Source organism: Eucalyptus grandis, chromosome 1, assembly GCF_016545825.1.
Source record: "Eucalyptus grandis isolate ANBG69807.140 chromosome 1, ASM1654582v1, whole genome shotgun sequence".
Lineage (NCBI taxonomy): Eukaryota > Viridiplantae > Streptophyta > Magnoliopsida > Myrtales > Myrtaceae > Eucalyptus > Eucalyptus grandis.
This window is the reverse complement of record NC_052612.1, coordinates 12042652-12058236: the sequence shown is the minus strand read 5'-3', so window position 1 is coordinate 12058236 and position 15585 is coordinate 12042652. Positions and strand designations below refer to the sequence as shown.

At 42.2% G+C, this 15585-nt stretch overlaps 2 protein-coding genes across 2 annotated transcripts; both read right to left on the bottom strand.

The window, feature by feature from the left end:
* Window positions 1-488: 488 nt before the first annotated feature.
* Window positions 489-3194, bottom strand: LOC104454338 (UDP-glycosyltransferase 82A1). The gene is made up of 2 exons (XM_018868489.2): window positions 2755-3194; window positions 489-1447 (listed from the first exon to the last, which is right to left on the bottom strand). The coding sequence occupies exons 1-2, from the start codon at window positions 3170-3172 to the stop codon at window positions 573-575; spliced, it is 1293 nt and encodes a 430-aa protein (XP_018724034.2). The 5' UTR covers window positions 3173-3194; the 3' UTR covers window positions 489-572.
* An 8080-nt stretch (window positions 3195-11274) lies between these two features.
* On the bottom strand, window positions 11275-14202 carry LOC104433537 (UDP-glycosyltransferase 82A1). The gene is made up of 2 exons (XM_010046329.3): window positions 13653-14202; window positions 11275-12345 (listed from the first exon to the last, which is right to left on the bottom strand). The coding sequence occupies exons 1-2, from the start codon at window positions 14143-14145 to the stop codon at window positions 11471-11473; spliced, it is 1368 nt and encodes a 455-aa protein (XP_010044631.2). The 5' UTR covers window positions 14146-14202; the 3' UTR covers window positions 11275-11470.
* Window positions 14203-15585: the final 1383 nt, after the last annotated feature.

Sequence of the window (15585 nt, the reverse complement as noted above, 5' to 3'; positions counted from 1 at the left end):
ACCATACAATAGTTGCACAGCCAAAAAAATGATCATGGGGTAAATCTTTGCCATTCCTGTCCTCTCCCATGCGTAAATTTGATTGAACACAAATAGATTGTTAACTCCAATGAAGAATGATGGGTAAAATCAAACGACCCTAGAATTGAAGCATGAAAAGTCGATCAGTACGAAATTTATAGCCTTATGTAAATAACTTATAAAGTTAAAGGGTGTCTTATTCAATGTAAGTGGATATTTAAAATTTTCAACATCATAGAATAAGTACATTAAAAGTGCTGATGTTCACGTAAAAAAAAAAAAAATAGTAGGACTACTGGCGGTAGCCGTATATGACCTTTATATATGCTGAGCCAATATATATCGTTTCTACCTATTTTGCTCAGAAAATCCTGCAAAAGAGAAAATACAAAAAAGGAAAAAGAAAAAAGACATACGCATGCATCACATACCATTACCATCAAAAGGTTTACAGACTTTTGCATAGCCTTTAAACAAAGATGATCAACTCAAAACCCTATGAAGACAACTATAACGAAAACGATTACTGTTCCAAGCTTCCAGCTAAGTAACTACAGAGAATCATCCTCCGCCATTCTCCTGAGATCTTCGAGAAAGCCTGCCATATTAGCCGCTGCTTTTGAGCTTGCCTTCGACGTCATCATTCTCTCCTTCAGCTCTGCCAACCTCACCCCCATCTCGCCGTCGTCCATGACCTGCCTCACTCCGTCCTCGACCTCCCTCTCCCTGAACCCGCCCAGCCTCACTCCAACCCGCCACGACTCGACGATGTACTTGCAGTTCACAAACTGGTCCCCCGCCACGGGCCAGCACAGCATCCGCCGCCCGCACTGCACTGCCTCCACCGTCGAGTTCCATCCGCAGTGCGTCAAGTAGCACCCCACCGCGCCGTCCTGCAGGACCTCCACCTGTGGGGCCCACGACACGACCCTGCCCTTGCTGCGGACCCTCTCCAGGAAGCCATGCGGCAAGCCCTCGCACCAGGATGGCCCGAGCACCCACAGGAAGGGCCGCCCCGTCGACTCGAGCGAGATGGCGAGGTTGGCGATTTGGTCGCGTCCCATGGGACTGACCCAACTGCCGAACGAGACGTAGATCACTGAGTTCGGTTCTTGATTCTTCAACCAGGTCAGGCAGGTGTCGTCTTCTTCCCAGAGGCTAGGATTCTTGGTCACGGGGGACGGGCTGGTCAACGGCCCGATGGGGATGATCATCGGGTGGTCTATGGAGCACTGGATCAGAGCTTCATCTTCCTCCTCAGGGAAGGAGTTGACCAGTAGCCACCGGAGAGATGCCGACCGGTGAAGAGTCCGAGTCCAGAACTTGAATCTTGCTTGTCGGGCGTTGACTGGCCCGATCAGCCACGGCAGGTCGTGGGTAGTCAACGTGGGCTTTTGACGTAATTCACTCTTCTTCTGTGGTAATCCTGAAAATTTATATTTGCACGTTTGCATGTGACAATTAACGCCAGAAATACAAGGCACTCATTCTCATGTTACGACTCATGATAGAATAATTACAATCATGTTCGAGATGAGGGTTGCGAATAATCTTCATTTAGATCTTGGATAAGGATCGTACATCACGGCACGTGGTGTCGTGGTCTTCAAGAGATGGTCAAAGGACCAGATTTGTCACTTTATAGTCACTCCACGATTTCTAAAACCAGGCTATTGTAAATTATCATTTCCACTTTATTAATTAAATCAAGATAAGATAAATAATCCTGGCTTGTCCAAACTGCAAGAGTATATTCATGTTTTATTATAGGTTGCATTGGCGGTGCAGCAGAAGAAGGGCGCGACAAGATGGTATTAGGAAAAAAAACCCAAAAATAAATAAATCGAGGGGCTTTTGTCGATTAAGTTAATGTTATGTTTGTCTGCAATAGACACGTGTGACATTGTCCCTTTCGCGATTATTATTTTAATGCAACCAAAAAGATTTCCTGGCTATCCCACGATTGATTTTTGTAGTATCAAATGATGGTCGGCCTGGAAACAGCCTTTGCTAATTTGAGATGGAAAGCATGTGCGCCTTCTATTCCTTCGGCAAAGACGATTGTACTGACTAAAAGTTTAGTAGAACCGCAACAACTCTTGCATATATTTATGAATAATGCTCCAAACTCGGTCGATTTTAATCTCATGAATTCCACTAGGCAATTATTCTAAAATAATCAAACGTGTCGCGATGTAACTTTGTTGTATAATATAAGAAATTCTCAGCTGTTACAGTTGGCAAAAGAGTATCTAAAACTGAAGAGAAGACCAAGTTCATAATATTGTCATGAGTTGTATGTTGTAATATTTTACTCCACAGTTATTAATATGAAGATCATCTCAGAATTTTTATATTATCTAATTCGGGGATGGGACAAATTTCCTTTTTGACTTGGTAATATATAATAAGGATAGATGGATGGGATAGACAAAATGCATTAGTTTGATCTTCTCCTCGTGTCTTCCTAGCTAAAACAAAACTTTTATTTCAATCGATGCAATAGCAATTTAGATCATTAAAGTTTTCAGTACGTACTTAGCAGTTAGCAGTGGTTCTTCGTTATATATATATTCAGGACTTAGCCTCGTAACAAGAGTGTGCGTTGTTTGAGAAAGAAGCATCTAGCTTATTCTCTAGAAATCATATACAAAACAGAAGTAATGCATAGGAAGAAACGACTTGGGATAAAGCAAAGGGCATGGATTGAAACGACGAACGATCGAGACTCACCGCAATCGGAAATGTGACCTTCTCGGACGAGTTCCGGGATGGCCGTGACCAGCTTGTAGGTCGCGAGCATGGCAGGCCAGAACCCCACAGTCGGGACCCTGCACCGGTTCCCCACCTCGATTGCGTATGAGGCCAGCAAGTCGACCACCATTAGCGCCATGCCATCGTCTGACACATCGAGCCCGCTCACGAGCCGCTCGAGGTGGACCGGCATGATGTCCTCCATGGCCTTCTCGACTGAGAAGAAGTCGCGGGACGTGCCATCACTGGCGCCGGAGCCATCCGGGATTGGGACATACGTGATCACCTCCGCCGTCTTCCTATCCACCGGGGGAGAGATCCTGCGGTGGATGAATTCCGGGGTGACAAGCACTGGATCGAAGCCGTGGGAGTGGAGGGTTGAGGCCAGTTTGAGCATGGGAGTGACGTGGCCTTGCGCTGGATAGGGGATTAATATTACCTTTGGCCTCCTTGCGCACAGCTTCATCTCTCTCTCTCTAGATTTTATGGGGTTTTGTATGTATGTATGTCATGAAATACAGTTGTTTATATAGTTCAATTAGAGGCGCATGGGCCGGGAGGAGGAGAGTGTGGAAATGAGATGGGCAAAAGCTGCTATCTTGAAAGGGACTTTTGTGTTTTCTTCTTTCCTCTTTTTCGGTACAATTGTTATTACGGAATCACTTTGGTGCCATTTATCAATTGGTCATTTATGTAGCGTACTTTTTAAAAATAAATATTGAGTAGAGTTACTTCGAAATTATATTTCAGACGATAAATCCTACATAGATCTGGTGCAATTCGTGCTTCGTGACAAGAAGGTGCACGACCCAAACGCCTCCTCAGCTTCCTTCGCTGGTCTGATTCCTTTATGAATGTGCCCCGAATTTGCATTCCGTCTCGATTATCACCTAGATTCTATGGCTTTTCCTCTCGCATCGCCAGCCGAATGATCGATACTGGCATGCCAGGATTCAATACGTCTAAGATGCGCTTTTTGAAGTTCTGAGCCCACAGTAGCAATAATATTCACCTTCATCTTGGGGAAGAGTCCGATTTGTTAAGATGATTGGGAGCCGCTTCTCCTGTCAATTTCAAAAGTGACTTTTCATTGATCTACAATTTTTTTGATTTGAAAATAAGAATAGGTTCTAGTGTTTTCAATCGAAACCTAATTAGCCCCAAATCATCAACTTGGGGCAAGGAATAGGCTCAAACCACGTCGTTTGGTATGTTTCAATGATATCATCTCCTTGGCAAACCACGTTGGAGGATTTTGTATTTAATTAATACCATGCAAGAGATTCATGCAAGGTAAGTCATTATTGTCTCTCAAGTTGATGTCTTTTTAGAATTTATGGTTCTTAAACGATAAATTGAAAAGTTATGTTAATAAAATAATTATTGTATGAAAATTATGACACTGTTAATGTTACTTTTTCACAATTGCAGACATGTCGTAATTGTGCTAGATTTACTAGTCATAAGGCTATGTGGTAGAAGTCTAAATAACAATAATGGAAGAGGGAAACTAGTCATAAGGCTATTTGGTAGATGCATGGATGTGAGCTCTTCAAGTCTAAATAACAATAATGGAAGAGGGAAACTAGTCATAAGGCTATTTGGTAGATGCATGGATGTGAGCTCTTTAAGTCTAAATAACAATAATGGAAGAGGGATTTTGAATTCTAGAGCATACATCATGTACCAGTTACGTGGTTGATGCATAGATGTGAGCTCTTTACGTCTAAATAACAACAATGGAAGAGGGAACCGCTTGACTTTTGAATTCTAGAGCATAGATCATGTACTAGGTACAGGCTGTAAAATTACAATGCATTTTTAAGACTTTGTAGAGGGACGAAAAGATCTTTTGCCGGTGCGTGTCTCTCGAGCTCTGTGTCTCGACATAATTCAACTGTCGACAACAATTTCATATTCTCTAGATTAAGGATTGAGATTCATTAAATACCTTGGGAGAGAGTATTGTGTGGATTAGAGGATCCACATCTCACATATGAATCATAAGAACCCTTGCAGGCATATAGATGGAATTAGGGGCAAAGTGACATGATGGTTGAAGGTGTAATTGTAATAATAACGTAGAATTGTATTCAACATCACGCCATGGATATAAGGAACTCTGATTAAACCTATTAGGTAAAGTGTCCCTTCAATAATTAAATTATTATAATTCAGTTAAGAAATAAAACAAATCGAGAGAAGTTCTAACATGTGTGAATTCGTTGCCTTCCGTATACTTATAAGAACTAGCACTTTACGAACTCTTTTTAAATGATGCGGGTGCATGTGAGCTAGGGGTGTGCAATCAAACCAGTTCTACCTGAAAACCTAATCAAACTGCCCGAAAGATAATTCTGGTAATTGGTTCTCGTTGGAACCAGTGGGGAATAGGTTCCCAATGAATACCCACTCGGGAACTTAACCGGACTACCCTATTTTAGAATCGGTTTTACAAGCTAAAAGTCAAAATCCTAATTTCTTTTTCCCCTAAATTATAATCTCAGCACTCCTTCGTCCATTACCTTTTGTTGGAATTCCTCAATAGTCTTTCCTCTTCAAGCTCTATAATCTATGTTCTATGTTACATGTTTGAATTTTTTGGCATTTATAATTGTATATTACTATGCATTTTTTGCATATAGGGATTTCTGTTATTCATTTTTTTACTTTGGATCATTTTTTTATTCAAAGTTTCATATAACAGTGGTGGAAAAATTACAAATTACAGCAAACAAGTTGATGAAGTGGAGCAAAAACCGTTTCTCAAATGCTAAAATGAGACTTGCATGGCTAACAAATGAACTTCAAACTTTGCTGAATAGAACGGTCGAACTACAAGAAAGTGCAACAGCAAAGAAAATTACACAAGAAATAGAACAACTGTGGAGACAAGAGGAGATGTATTGGGGCATGCAATCCAGAATTAGATGGCTCAAATGGGGTGATTGAAATTCCAAATTCTTTCATGCTACAGTAATACAGAGAAGGATCAGAAACAGAATATCCATGCTGAAGAATGAAGAAGAAGTATGGGTAAGAGAGGAGCAACATCTAAAGGAAATGACCGGGAAATACTTCCAAAACTTATATCAATCAGTAGGCTCTAGAGATTTTCAGCCTCTACTACAGAATATTCCTGCCTTGGTGGACGAGAATATGAATCACGGGTTAGTGGTAGATGTCAGTATGGAGGAAATAACTACTGCAATGCAACAATTAGGAGCAACTAAAGCTCCTGGACCAGATGGGCTTCATGGACTATTCTTTCGAAGACACTGGGCAGATTTATGTCAGGATATCCTCAAAGAAACACAGAACTTTTTCAACACAGGATACTTAAACCCAGAAATGAACAAAACCCATATAACCCTTATCCCAAAAATCCCAAACCCTGAAAAACTTGAGCAGTACAGACCAATCAGCCTTTGCAACTTCATATATAAAATTATTTCCAAAGTGATGACAAATAGGCTTAAACCACTGCTACCAAGCCTAATTGCTGAAGAACAAAGCGCTTTTGTGGGGGTAGGCAAATCCAAGATAACATATTGATTGTGCGGAAGTTCTACACGGGCTGAGAACAAGGGAGAATAAACGAAAGTTTCAAGCTGTTCTAAAGTTAGACATGCAAAAGGCCTATGACAGGATCGAATGGGATTTCCTCGGGGCAAGCTTAATCAAAATGGGTTTTACGTGAGCAGTGGGTCCGGTGGGTCATGCGGTGTGTTTCAACGGTTGCTTTCAGCATAAATTTCAATGGGGAATCTCTGCCCTACTTCAAGCCTACACGTGGGATTAGACAAGGTGATCCACTCTCGCCCTATTTATTCATTTTGGTGGCAAATGTGCTTTCACACATGATGAAACAAGCAATAGCTGATGGCACATTAAGGGAATCAAGTTAAATAGCAGCTGCCCTACTCTATCACATTTATTATTCGCAGATGATTCTATCTTTTCCTAAATGGAACAATATTGGAGTGTCAAAACCTAGCCACTATTATACATCAATACTGTTTTGCATCTGGTCATGTAAACCGCAACAAATCAGGCATATATTTCAGTAAAACCTGCCCGAACAACTTGAGGAGAAATATGGCTTCTGAACTACGTGTGACAGAAATTGAAAAAACTGGGAAGTATTTAGGAATGCCGTCGGATTGGGGGGCTTCAAAGAAGGATATGTTTGGATGGATTCTTGCCAAGGTTCATATGAAATTGCAAAGCTGGAAGGAGAATTTATTGACGAAAGCGGGGAAGGAAATCTTAATCAAATCTGTTATACAAGCCATTCCTCAGTATGCCATGTCTATCTTCAAAATCCCTATTTCGATTTGCAAAGCTATAGAGACGAAAGTGGCGAATTTCTGGTGGAGAAACAATGCCGGAATGCTTTGGGATACATTGGAAAAATGGGAAGATCTGAAAATCGGGAAGGATGAAGGGGTCTTGGCTTCAAAGATCTAATAGCTTTTAATAAGGCTATGTTGGGAAAGCAAGCATGAAGAATTTCTCAGCATCCTCGGTCCTTACTAAGCAAAGTAATGAAAGGGTTGTACTATCCACAGTGAGTTTTGGAAGGCTGGCAAAGGATCAAGATCCTCATGGGGATGGCAGAGTATATTGATGGGAAGAGACTCTATTTCTCCGAACATAATGTTCTCCGTTGGGAATGGTAATGCAATATCGACTAGAGAGGACAAATGGCTCAAAAGCGGAAAGATTGGTGGCTCGGCTATGGATGGGGAACCAAGGCAGGTGGCTGGTCTCATAGATCCAGAGACTGGAAATTGGAATGAACATTTGATAAAAACATTGTTTGACGACCAAAAAGTCCAAGACATATTAGCAACACCAATCGGAATGCCTAATGAAGAGGATAGACTGGTATGGGAGAAGACCAAATCAGGGATATACACAGTTCAAAGTGGATACTATGCCAATAGAGACAATCCACCAAACAAAAAAGCACAAGTAGGCACTCCATCATATCAAACAGCCATAGCAACTTCTTCGCATCAGCAAAAACCAGCATTATGGAAGTTCATATGGCAATCAAATAGCCTACCCAAGATCAAACATTTTCTATGGAATGCTTGCCACAACGTAATACCCACAATGGAGAATTTATACAGGCGAAAAATAGTACCTGATCCGTTGTGCCCGCTTTGCAAATAGGAAGCCGAAACAGTCGAGCACACCTTGCTGCTATGCTCCTGGACGACAAGGATTTGGAAAGCCACCCCTCTGCACATCAAAGTGTCCCGAAAAGGGTTAACCAGGTTCGACGACTGGCTGTACATGGTAAAAAAAAACCAAACCAGTGCAAAAAAGTTCGACCTTATCACGGTTACCCTCTGGAGCATTTGGAAAGACTGCAATCAGTTCATATATGGCCATCGCCCTCTGCACCCACAGCAAACGATTTTTAAAGCCGAGGCTTTACACGAGAGCTTCTCCACTTGGAACAACAAAAAGAAAGGAGAGCAACACAGCGACACCATACCTCAAAGATGGAAGCCCCCATCCCCTGAATCGCTGAAAATTAACATCGACGCCTCATTTCTCCCAAGCGCGATGCCGAACCAGAATCAAGAGGATACGGGGAGGAGGCGAGAACGGAGGGAGCTATAGCATGCTTGTGCCGCGACTCCGGCGGACGGGTTGTTGATGGATTTGCGAAACCGGTGGCTGCGTCCACGGCGAACGAGGCGGAGGCCATCGCCCTTCTCGAAACCCTAAATTTCCTCTCTAACCGAACTCACCTTTCATTGGAAGTGGTATCCGACTGTCTCCCCTCGTGCACGGTTGCAACACTCTCGAAGACTTCGGTTGGGAAGCAAAGTCTGCAGTGAGCCGGGCGAACAAAAATGAAGCTATTTCGGGCCATTTCCCTGGCCCATTGCAAAAGGGAATCAAACCCGCTAGCGGATTGGCTAGCGAAAGCTTGCAGGAACAATACTCTTCCACCAAATTGGCTTCAGAATACCCCACCTGCCCTATTTGATTTACTATGTGCTGATGCTTTTAATGTATTTTCTCCACATATGACTTAGTTATTTTAATGAAATCGTTACTTATGACCAAAAAAAAAAAAGTTTCATATAATTTTGTTATAAAAAATAAACCAAAAAAATGGAAAAGTTAAAACAGCTTCTTAAGTAGATCATGGAATCGGATCAGAAAAACAATATAGGTTCTAAAACCGGTTTCGGGCAAATAAGATAGGTTTTAGGGTTTAAAATACTGGGAATTTATTAATCTATCTATCTTAGAACCGATCATTTCTAATGTGAACCTGCTGCATTTTTGTGGGCCTAAGTAGAACCCGCATAATTTAAAGGCCGAAATGCATTGAATTCACAATACCTAGTGCGCCAAAAAGCATCTCGCGTCTGACAAGAAGGTATGTTCGCTTTACGAGAAAGCATGGTGGCGTTCGAAAAGCCAGGCCTGCCCTTTTTTGCTACTGTCCCCTTCGGAAGAGATACGTGGGATCGATGTTTGGCTGATGAGCACTACGCACTAGTGGGATCTCATTCAGGCATTGCATGCGCATGGAAACTGATTTTCCACACGTTATGATATTTTATTGCAAGCCACAATCTAGTTTTACTTTGGACGTGCCAATTATATGAAAAACTGTCTTACTTTATTAGCTCCAAAGTTGCAAATGTGCTTTTCACGAGTTTTTTTTTTTTTTTTTTTGGTCGAATGCTTTTCACAAGTTCATTAGCTAGGAGCAGTGCACTGTTGACTCGGGAAAGGATAGTTCTTCCTTTTGCCTGGCTTGGAGTATTTAAATGAAGATATTTAAGGAAATACACATAAAAATGGGTTTCGAATAAATTAGATGTTAAAGTGATGATATTTAAATAAGTGAGACATATCAAAACTCTTGGTCCATCACTTTATCAATTAACTTTGTAAGTTTTAGACTCCTAGCATTGCTTTACTTATAGAATGGTACCGAGGTGGATTCTGATGCTATTATATCGTGATATTCATAGGGACCATTGTTAGAATATTCAAATTCTAAATCATGCTTTTATCTAACATTAGTAGTGGTTCCATAAAAATCTTTACATGATATCAAAACATGAAATTTTGAGTTTAAATCTTTCCGGACTCTTGATTTGCCTCTTGTGTTAGATATTTCCTCATATAATCATAGGCCAAAGTCGAGCTTACGTGTGAGAGGAGGGTGATAAAATATTTAAAAATTGAACAACATCTTTGTTTAGCAACTTAAGCTTTTAAAACAATTGGTAGTGATCCCACAAAATTTTACTACTATAATGCTCTAAATGTTAGAGGGTGAATCAACATTTGAAAAGTCCTCCATATGAGATTGCCCCAGAAAAAAAAAATTACAAGATCGAGCAATTAGTAGTTTTTTTTCTTCTCGTAGTGCATTTAGGAATTCAATACCTGGAAATTATGTATCCACATCAATTAGAGAGTATATATCATTAACTAACGCCAAAACCTGAATATCAAATCTTTGGCAAGTAGGGAAACATTTTACTTTTTTTTTCCTTATATGTAAATATTTCATTGAGAAAGCATGACGTTGGCCAAGAAAAACTAAACAAAGTAATGATTGTCCTTCCATTTCATTCATTGAATTTGTATTCTTTGTGAGATTCGGGTGGGGCGTATTATACGGCTGTTTTGGCGTTAGCAATCACAAGCTCTTGCGTATAAATTGTGAAGCATGATTGTTTTTCCAATCCTGCCTCTCTTTATGCGTGGTTGGATGGTGAACTTTGTAGCATCAAAATATTGAGGGGTCAACTCTTATCATTTTGCGTCATGCAGTGCATCAACCACATATATTTAACTTCGATAAATTGTGTGGTCAACCCTCATTTTTTGAATAATTAAATATTAAATTGTGCCATCATTTAACAGTTTAAACTTTTAAAATAATTGGCAGTGGTCCCAAATTTTTTTCATGATATTAAAACTAGAGGTTATGAGTTTGAATCTTTCTAGGCCTCAGTTGCCTCCCTAATTGAATTTTCATGCCTAGTACTAGGCAAAAAGACTAGATTAAGCTTGAGGGGAAGTGTTAGAATAATTAAATATTAAATCGCGCTATCATCTAATAGCTTAAGTTTTTTGAATAGTTGGTGGTGTTCCCACCAAATCTTTTACTTATTATGCAGCTTCACCATACATGGTTGCACAGTAGAAAATTTGATTCATGAGATAAATCTTTGCCATTCCTATGCTCCTCCCACGCATAAATTTGATGGAACGCAGATGGACTGCTGGCTCTAATGAAGAATGATGGGCAAAACCAAATTATCCAAACATTGAATCATGAAAAATTGATCAGTACGAAATTCATAGCCTCATGTAAATAACGTATAAGGTCAAAGGGTGTCCATTCGATTTATGTGAAAATTTCAGTTTATGAACATTTATAGGAGAAGTACAGTCGAAAGTACTGAAGTTAACGTGTAAAAAAAAAAAAAAAAAATGTGGGACTATTAGTGGTATATTATCTGACGCTGAACAGATATAGTTGCTACAAATCTTCCTCAGAAAATACTGCAAAATAGAAAGTACCGCACATACCCATACTATCTCAAGATTTACGGACTTTCGCATGGTTACACAATGATGATCAACTCAAAACCCTAACAAGACAACTCTAACAAAAACGAATACTGTTTCCAACTTATTACAGAGAATCATCCTCCGTTATTCTCCTGAGATCTTCAACGAAGCCTGCCATATTCGCCACCTTTCTCGAGTTCGCCTTTGCCATCATCATCCTCTCCTTCAGCTCCGCCAACCTCTCCCCCATCTCACCGTCCTCCATGAGCCGCTTCACTCCGTCCTCGACCTCCCTCTCCCCGAACCCTGCCATCCTCACCCCGACCCGCCAAGCCTCGACGATGTACTTGCAGTTCACAAACTGGTCCCCCGCCACAGGCCAGCACAGCATCCGCCGCCCACACTGCACCGCCTCCACTGTCGAGTTCCACCCGCAATGCGTCAAGTAGCACCCAACCGCGCGGTCGCGCAGGACCTCCACCTGCGGGGCCCATGACACGACCCTTCCCCGGCTGCGGACCCTCTCCAAGAAGCCATGTGGCAAGCCCTCGCGCCATGACGGTCCGAGCACCCACAGGAAGGGCCGCCGTGTAGACTCGAGCGAGAGGGCGAGGCTGGCGACTTTGTCACGTCCGATGGGACTGACCCAACTGCCGAACGAGACGTAGATCACCGAGTCCGGTTCTTGATTCTTCAACCAGGTCAGGCAGGTGGCGTCTTCTTCCCAGAAACTAGTGTTCTTTGTCAACGGGGACGGGTTGGTCAAAGGGCCGATGGGGACGATCGTCGGGTAGTCTCGGAAGCACTGGATCTCAGCTTCGTCATCCTCCTCGGAGAAGGAGTTGACCAGGAGCCACCGGAGGGACGCCGACCGGTGTAGAGCTCGAGTCCAGAACCGGAATCTTGCTTTCCGGGCGTTGACCGGCCCGATCAGCCATGGTAGATCTTGGGTGGTCAACGAGGGGTTCTGACGTATCTCGCTTTCTTTCTGGGGTATCCCTGCACATCATTTCGCACGTTTGCACGTGAGAATCAACGCCAGAAATACAAAGTACTCATTCAACGTGGTCACATCTCGCAAAATGGATATCCAAGATTAGGGTTGTAAGTCATCATCGTTTTAGGTCTCCAAGAAAAGATTGCGAAATCGTCGTGGCACGTGGTGTCGTGGTTTTCAAGAGACGGTCCAAGGACCCGGTTTCGTTGCTTTCTAGGATCTCTCGCTGATTTTCTAAACCAGGTTATTCCAAAATTCTCAATTCGGAAAAAGGTTAATTCGATTGGACATCGATGAGGCTACGTGGAGCACCACGTTAGTAACGCATAGAGATGAGATAAATAATCTTTGGACTGTCCAAAATGCTAGAATATATTCGTGCTAAGCTATATGTAGATTTGACGGAGGAGAGGGCGTATTGTAAAGTGGGCACAACGTGTGTGACATTCGTCTGTCGCAATTGTTATTTTGATGCTCCAAATATAACTATTTGCTTTCGTAGTCAATCGGTATATAAAACACTAGGCAACGTGATTGGATCGTACGCGGATGAAATAGATTTCCCGACAATACCATTGTTAATATATATATATATATATATATATATATATATATATATATATATATTTATCAAGTATTAGTGAAGTTGACCCTGGAAACAATCTATCCTCATTTGAGATGGAAGGCATGTGCGGCCCATTATTTCTTTGGAAAAGTCAAGTTTGCTAACTTAAAGTTTAGTAGAACTCAACAACTCATGCGTGTATATATATATATGAATAGTCCTCTAAACTCTGTCCATTCCATTTAAGCTTATGAATTCCATGAGGCAATTATATTCTAAAATAAATAAAGATCACTATACAATTTTCATGTTACCTCATTTTGGGGGTGAGACAAATTTATGTTTGACCTGAATATGTATTACAGATAGATACGTGATATAGATGAAATGGATTAATTTGATCTTCTTCTTGAGTCTTTGTAGCTAGATAACAAGAATAGATGCAATAGCATATTATATTACAGCTTTTTATATAAAGTTAGCTGTGATTTTTCCCTCATTTATTATACCTTCGTGAAAGTACCAAAATTCTGATAATTTATTCAGGAATTAGCCAGGTAATACGAGTGTCCGTTATTTGAGAAAGAAGGGGCTGGATTGTTCTCCAGTAACCTAACTCAATTATGTTAGTTATGCTCGTGAAATCATATACAAGACCATAGTATTGCATAGAAAGAAGTGAAATAATATGAATTGGAATAAAGCGGAGTGCATGGACCGAAACGAAGAGCGATCGAGACTCACCGCAATCGGAAATGTGACCTTCTCGGACCAGTTCCGGGATGGCTGCCACCAGCTTGTAGGTCGCGAGCATGGCGGGCCAGAACCCTGTGGTCGGGACCCCACACCGGTTCCCCACCTCGATCGCGAACGAGGCCAGCAAGTCGACCACCATCAGTGCCACCCCGTTGTCTGCCACGTCGAGCTCGTTTACGAGCCGCTCGAGGTGGACGGGCATGACATCCTCCATGGCCTTCTCGATGGAGAAGAAGTCGTGGGGCACACTGTCGCTGGTGCCCGAGCCATCGGGGATCGGCAAGAACGTGATCACCTCCCCCGCCCCTGCCGCCGGATTGACCGAGGGGGAGATCCTGCGGTGGATGAATTCCGGTGTGACGAGCACCGGGTCGAAGCCGTGGGAGTAGAGGATGGAGGCTAGCCTGAGCATGGGAGTGACGTGGCCTTGCGCTGGATAGGGGACTAATATCACCTTTGGCCTCCTTGCACAGGGCTTCATCTCTCTCTCTCTCTCTCTCTAGAATTATGGAGTTTGAATGTTATGTATGTCTTGAAGTACAGTTGTCTATATAGTTCGAGAAAAGGCGCATGGCCCCCTAGAGAGAGAGAGAGAGAGAGAGAGAGAGAGAGAGTCAACGTGGCATGTGGAAATAAGAAGGGCATCATCGGCCGATCTTCGAAGGGGACTTCTGTGTTTTTTCTCTTCTCCTCTTTTGCCCTTTTTTTCTGTACAGGTGTTTTTCGATAAGAATGAGAAGCAATTTGCGCACACGACGTCATACCGCTGCATTTACAATTCGCAATGTGCCACATGCTCGCGTAATCTATATAATATAACTGTGGAAGAGGGAGCCGCTAGATGCTGAATTCCAAAGAACATGTCTTGCACATTAGGTACAGATTGTGAGGTTACAAACACTTTTTTCGCGGTCGTGTATGGCGATGGAAAGGTTTTTCTTTCTACCTTGCCCCGTGTTCTCAGCCTCTGTCTCTCGACAAATTTCGACTGTCGATAACAATCTCACTTCCATAATTCAATTGAGTGAGAGTAATCGGAAACACCTAGTGCAGATCATGGAATTCCTTGTAGGCATGTAGATAGATTCCAAGCCAAAGTGATGCATCGTGTTGAAGGTGTAGTCCTAGGATTAGCTAGAATCTTATTCGCCGTCAAAAGTAACTCTGAGTCAAGTTATTAGGTAAAGCATCTCTCGAATCTTCAGTTTGTATGAAGAGAAAGATTGGACGGGATCATTGTAATTTAAGCAATAAATTTCACATTTAAAAATCCAAATGATTGGAAGCTGTCCGCTCTCTCGACATATGAAAGTCAGCGCTTCACGAGCTTTTCTAAGGTCATTCAACCACATGTGAGCCCATCGTATCTAACCCATTGATGCCTATATATTTCACGAGGGGTCCGCATGATCTAAAAGCCCAAGATGTAATGGATTCAGACGCACACAACACGTTGGAGGCGGCCCCCACGCCTTCAAAGTGCGAACGTTGGCGCTTTTATAAAGCGAGAGAGTCACGTGTCACTGTGCTAAAAAAAAGAAAAGCCATGCCCGGCGGCCCTTGTAGCGACTGCCCCTTTGGAGGGTATTTGGAATTTGATGTTAGGTCGACGGTCACTACTCCAGTGCATGTACTGATGCAAGTGGGAAGATGATTTTTCTACATCTTGGTGTCCTTTCGGCAGGCCAATAAGATGAATGGATGTACCTCTTTTTAAGGGCAAATGCGCTTTAGTTAGCTCGAAAGTTGCAAACGTGCTTTCCCACAAGTCCTTGAATAAGAAAGCAGCAGAGCACTGCTGACTGGGGACGGGAATACTTCATTATTTTCTTTTGCCGAGGCTTGGAGAACGATAGCTCATTGAATTAGGTTGGGGATCCACGGAAATAATGGGTTCCTAGATGATTAGAAGTCGAAGTGA

Excerpts from the sequence above, each read along its gene's own strand:
- LOC104454338 (XM_018868489.2), bottom strand. The coding sequence starts at position 3,172 with ATGCTCAAACTGGCCTCAACCCTCCACTCCCACGGCTTCGATCCAGTG. Across the intron at positions 1,448-2,754 it reads AGGTCACATTTCCGATTGCG|GATTACCACAGAAGAAGAGT; the intron begins GTGAGTCTCGAT and ends ATAAATTTTCAG.
- LOC104433537 (XM_010046329.3), bottom strand. The coding sequence starts at position 14,145 with ATGAAGCCCTGTGCAAGGAGGCCAAAGGTGATATTAGTCCCCTATCCA. Across the intron at positions 12,346-13,652 it reads AGGTCACATTTCCGATTGCG|GGATACCCCAGAAAGAAAGC; the intron begins GTGAGTCTCGAT and ends AATGATGTGCAG.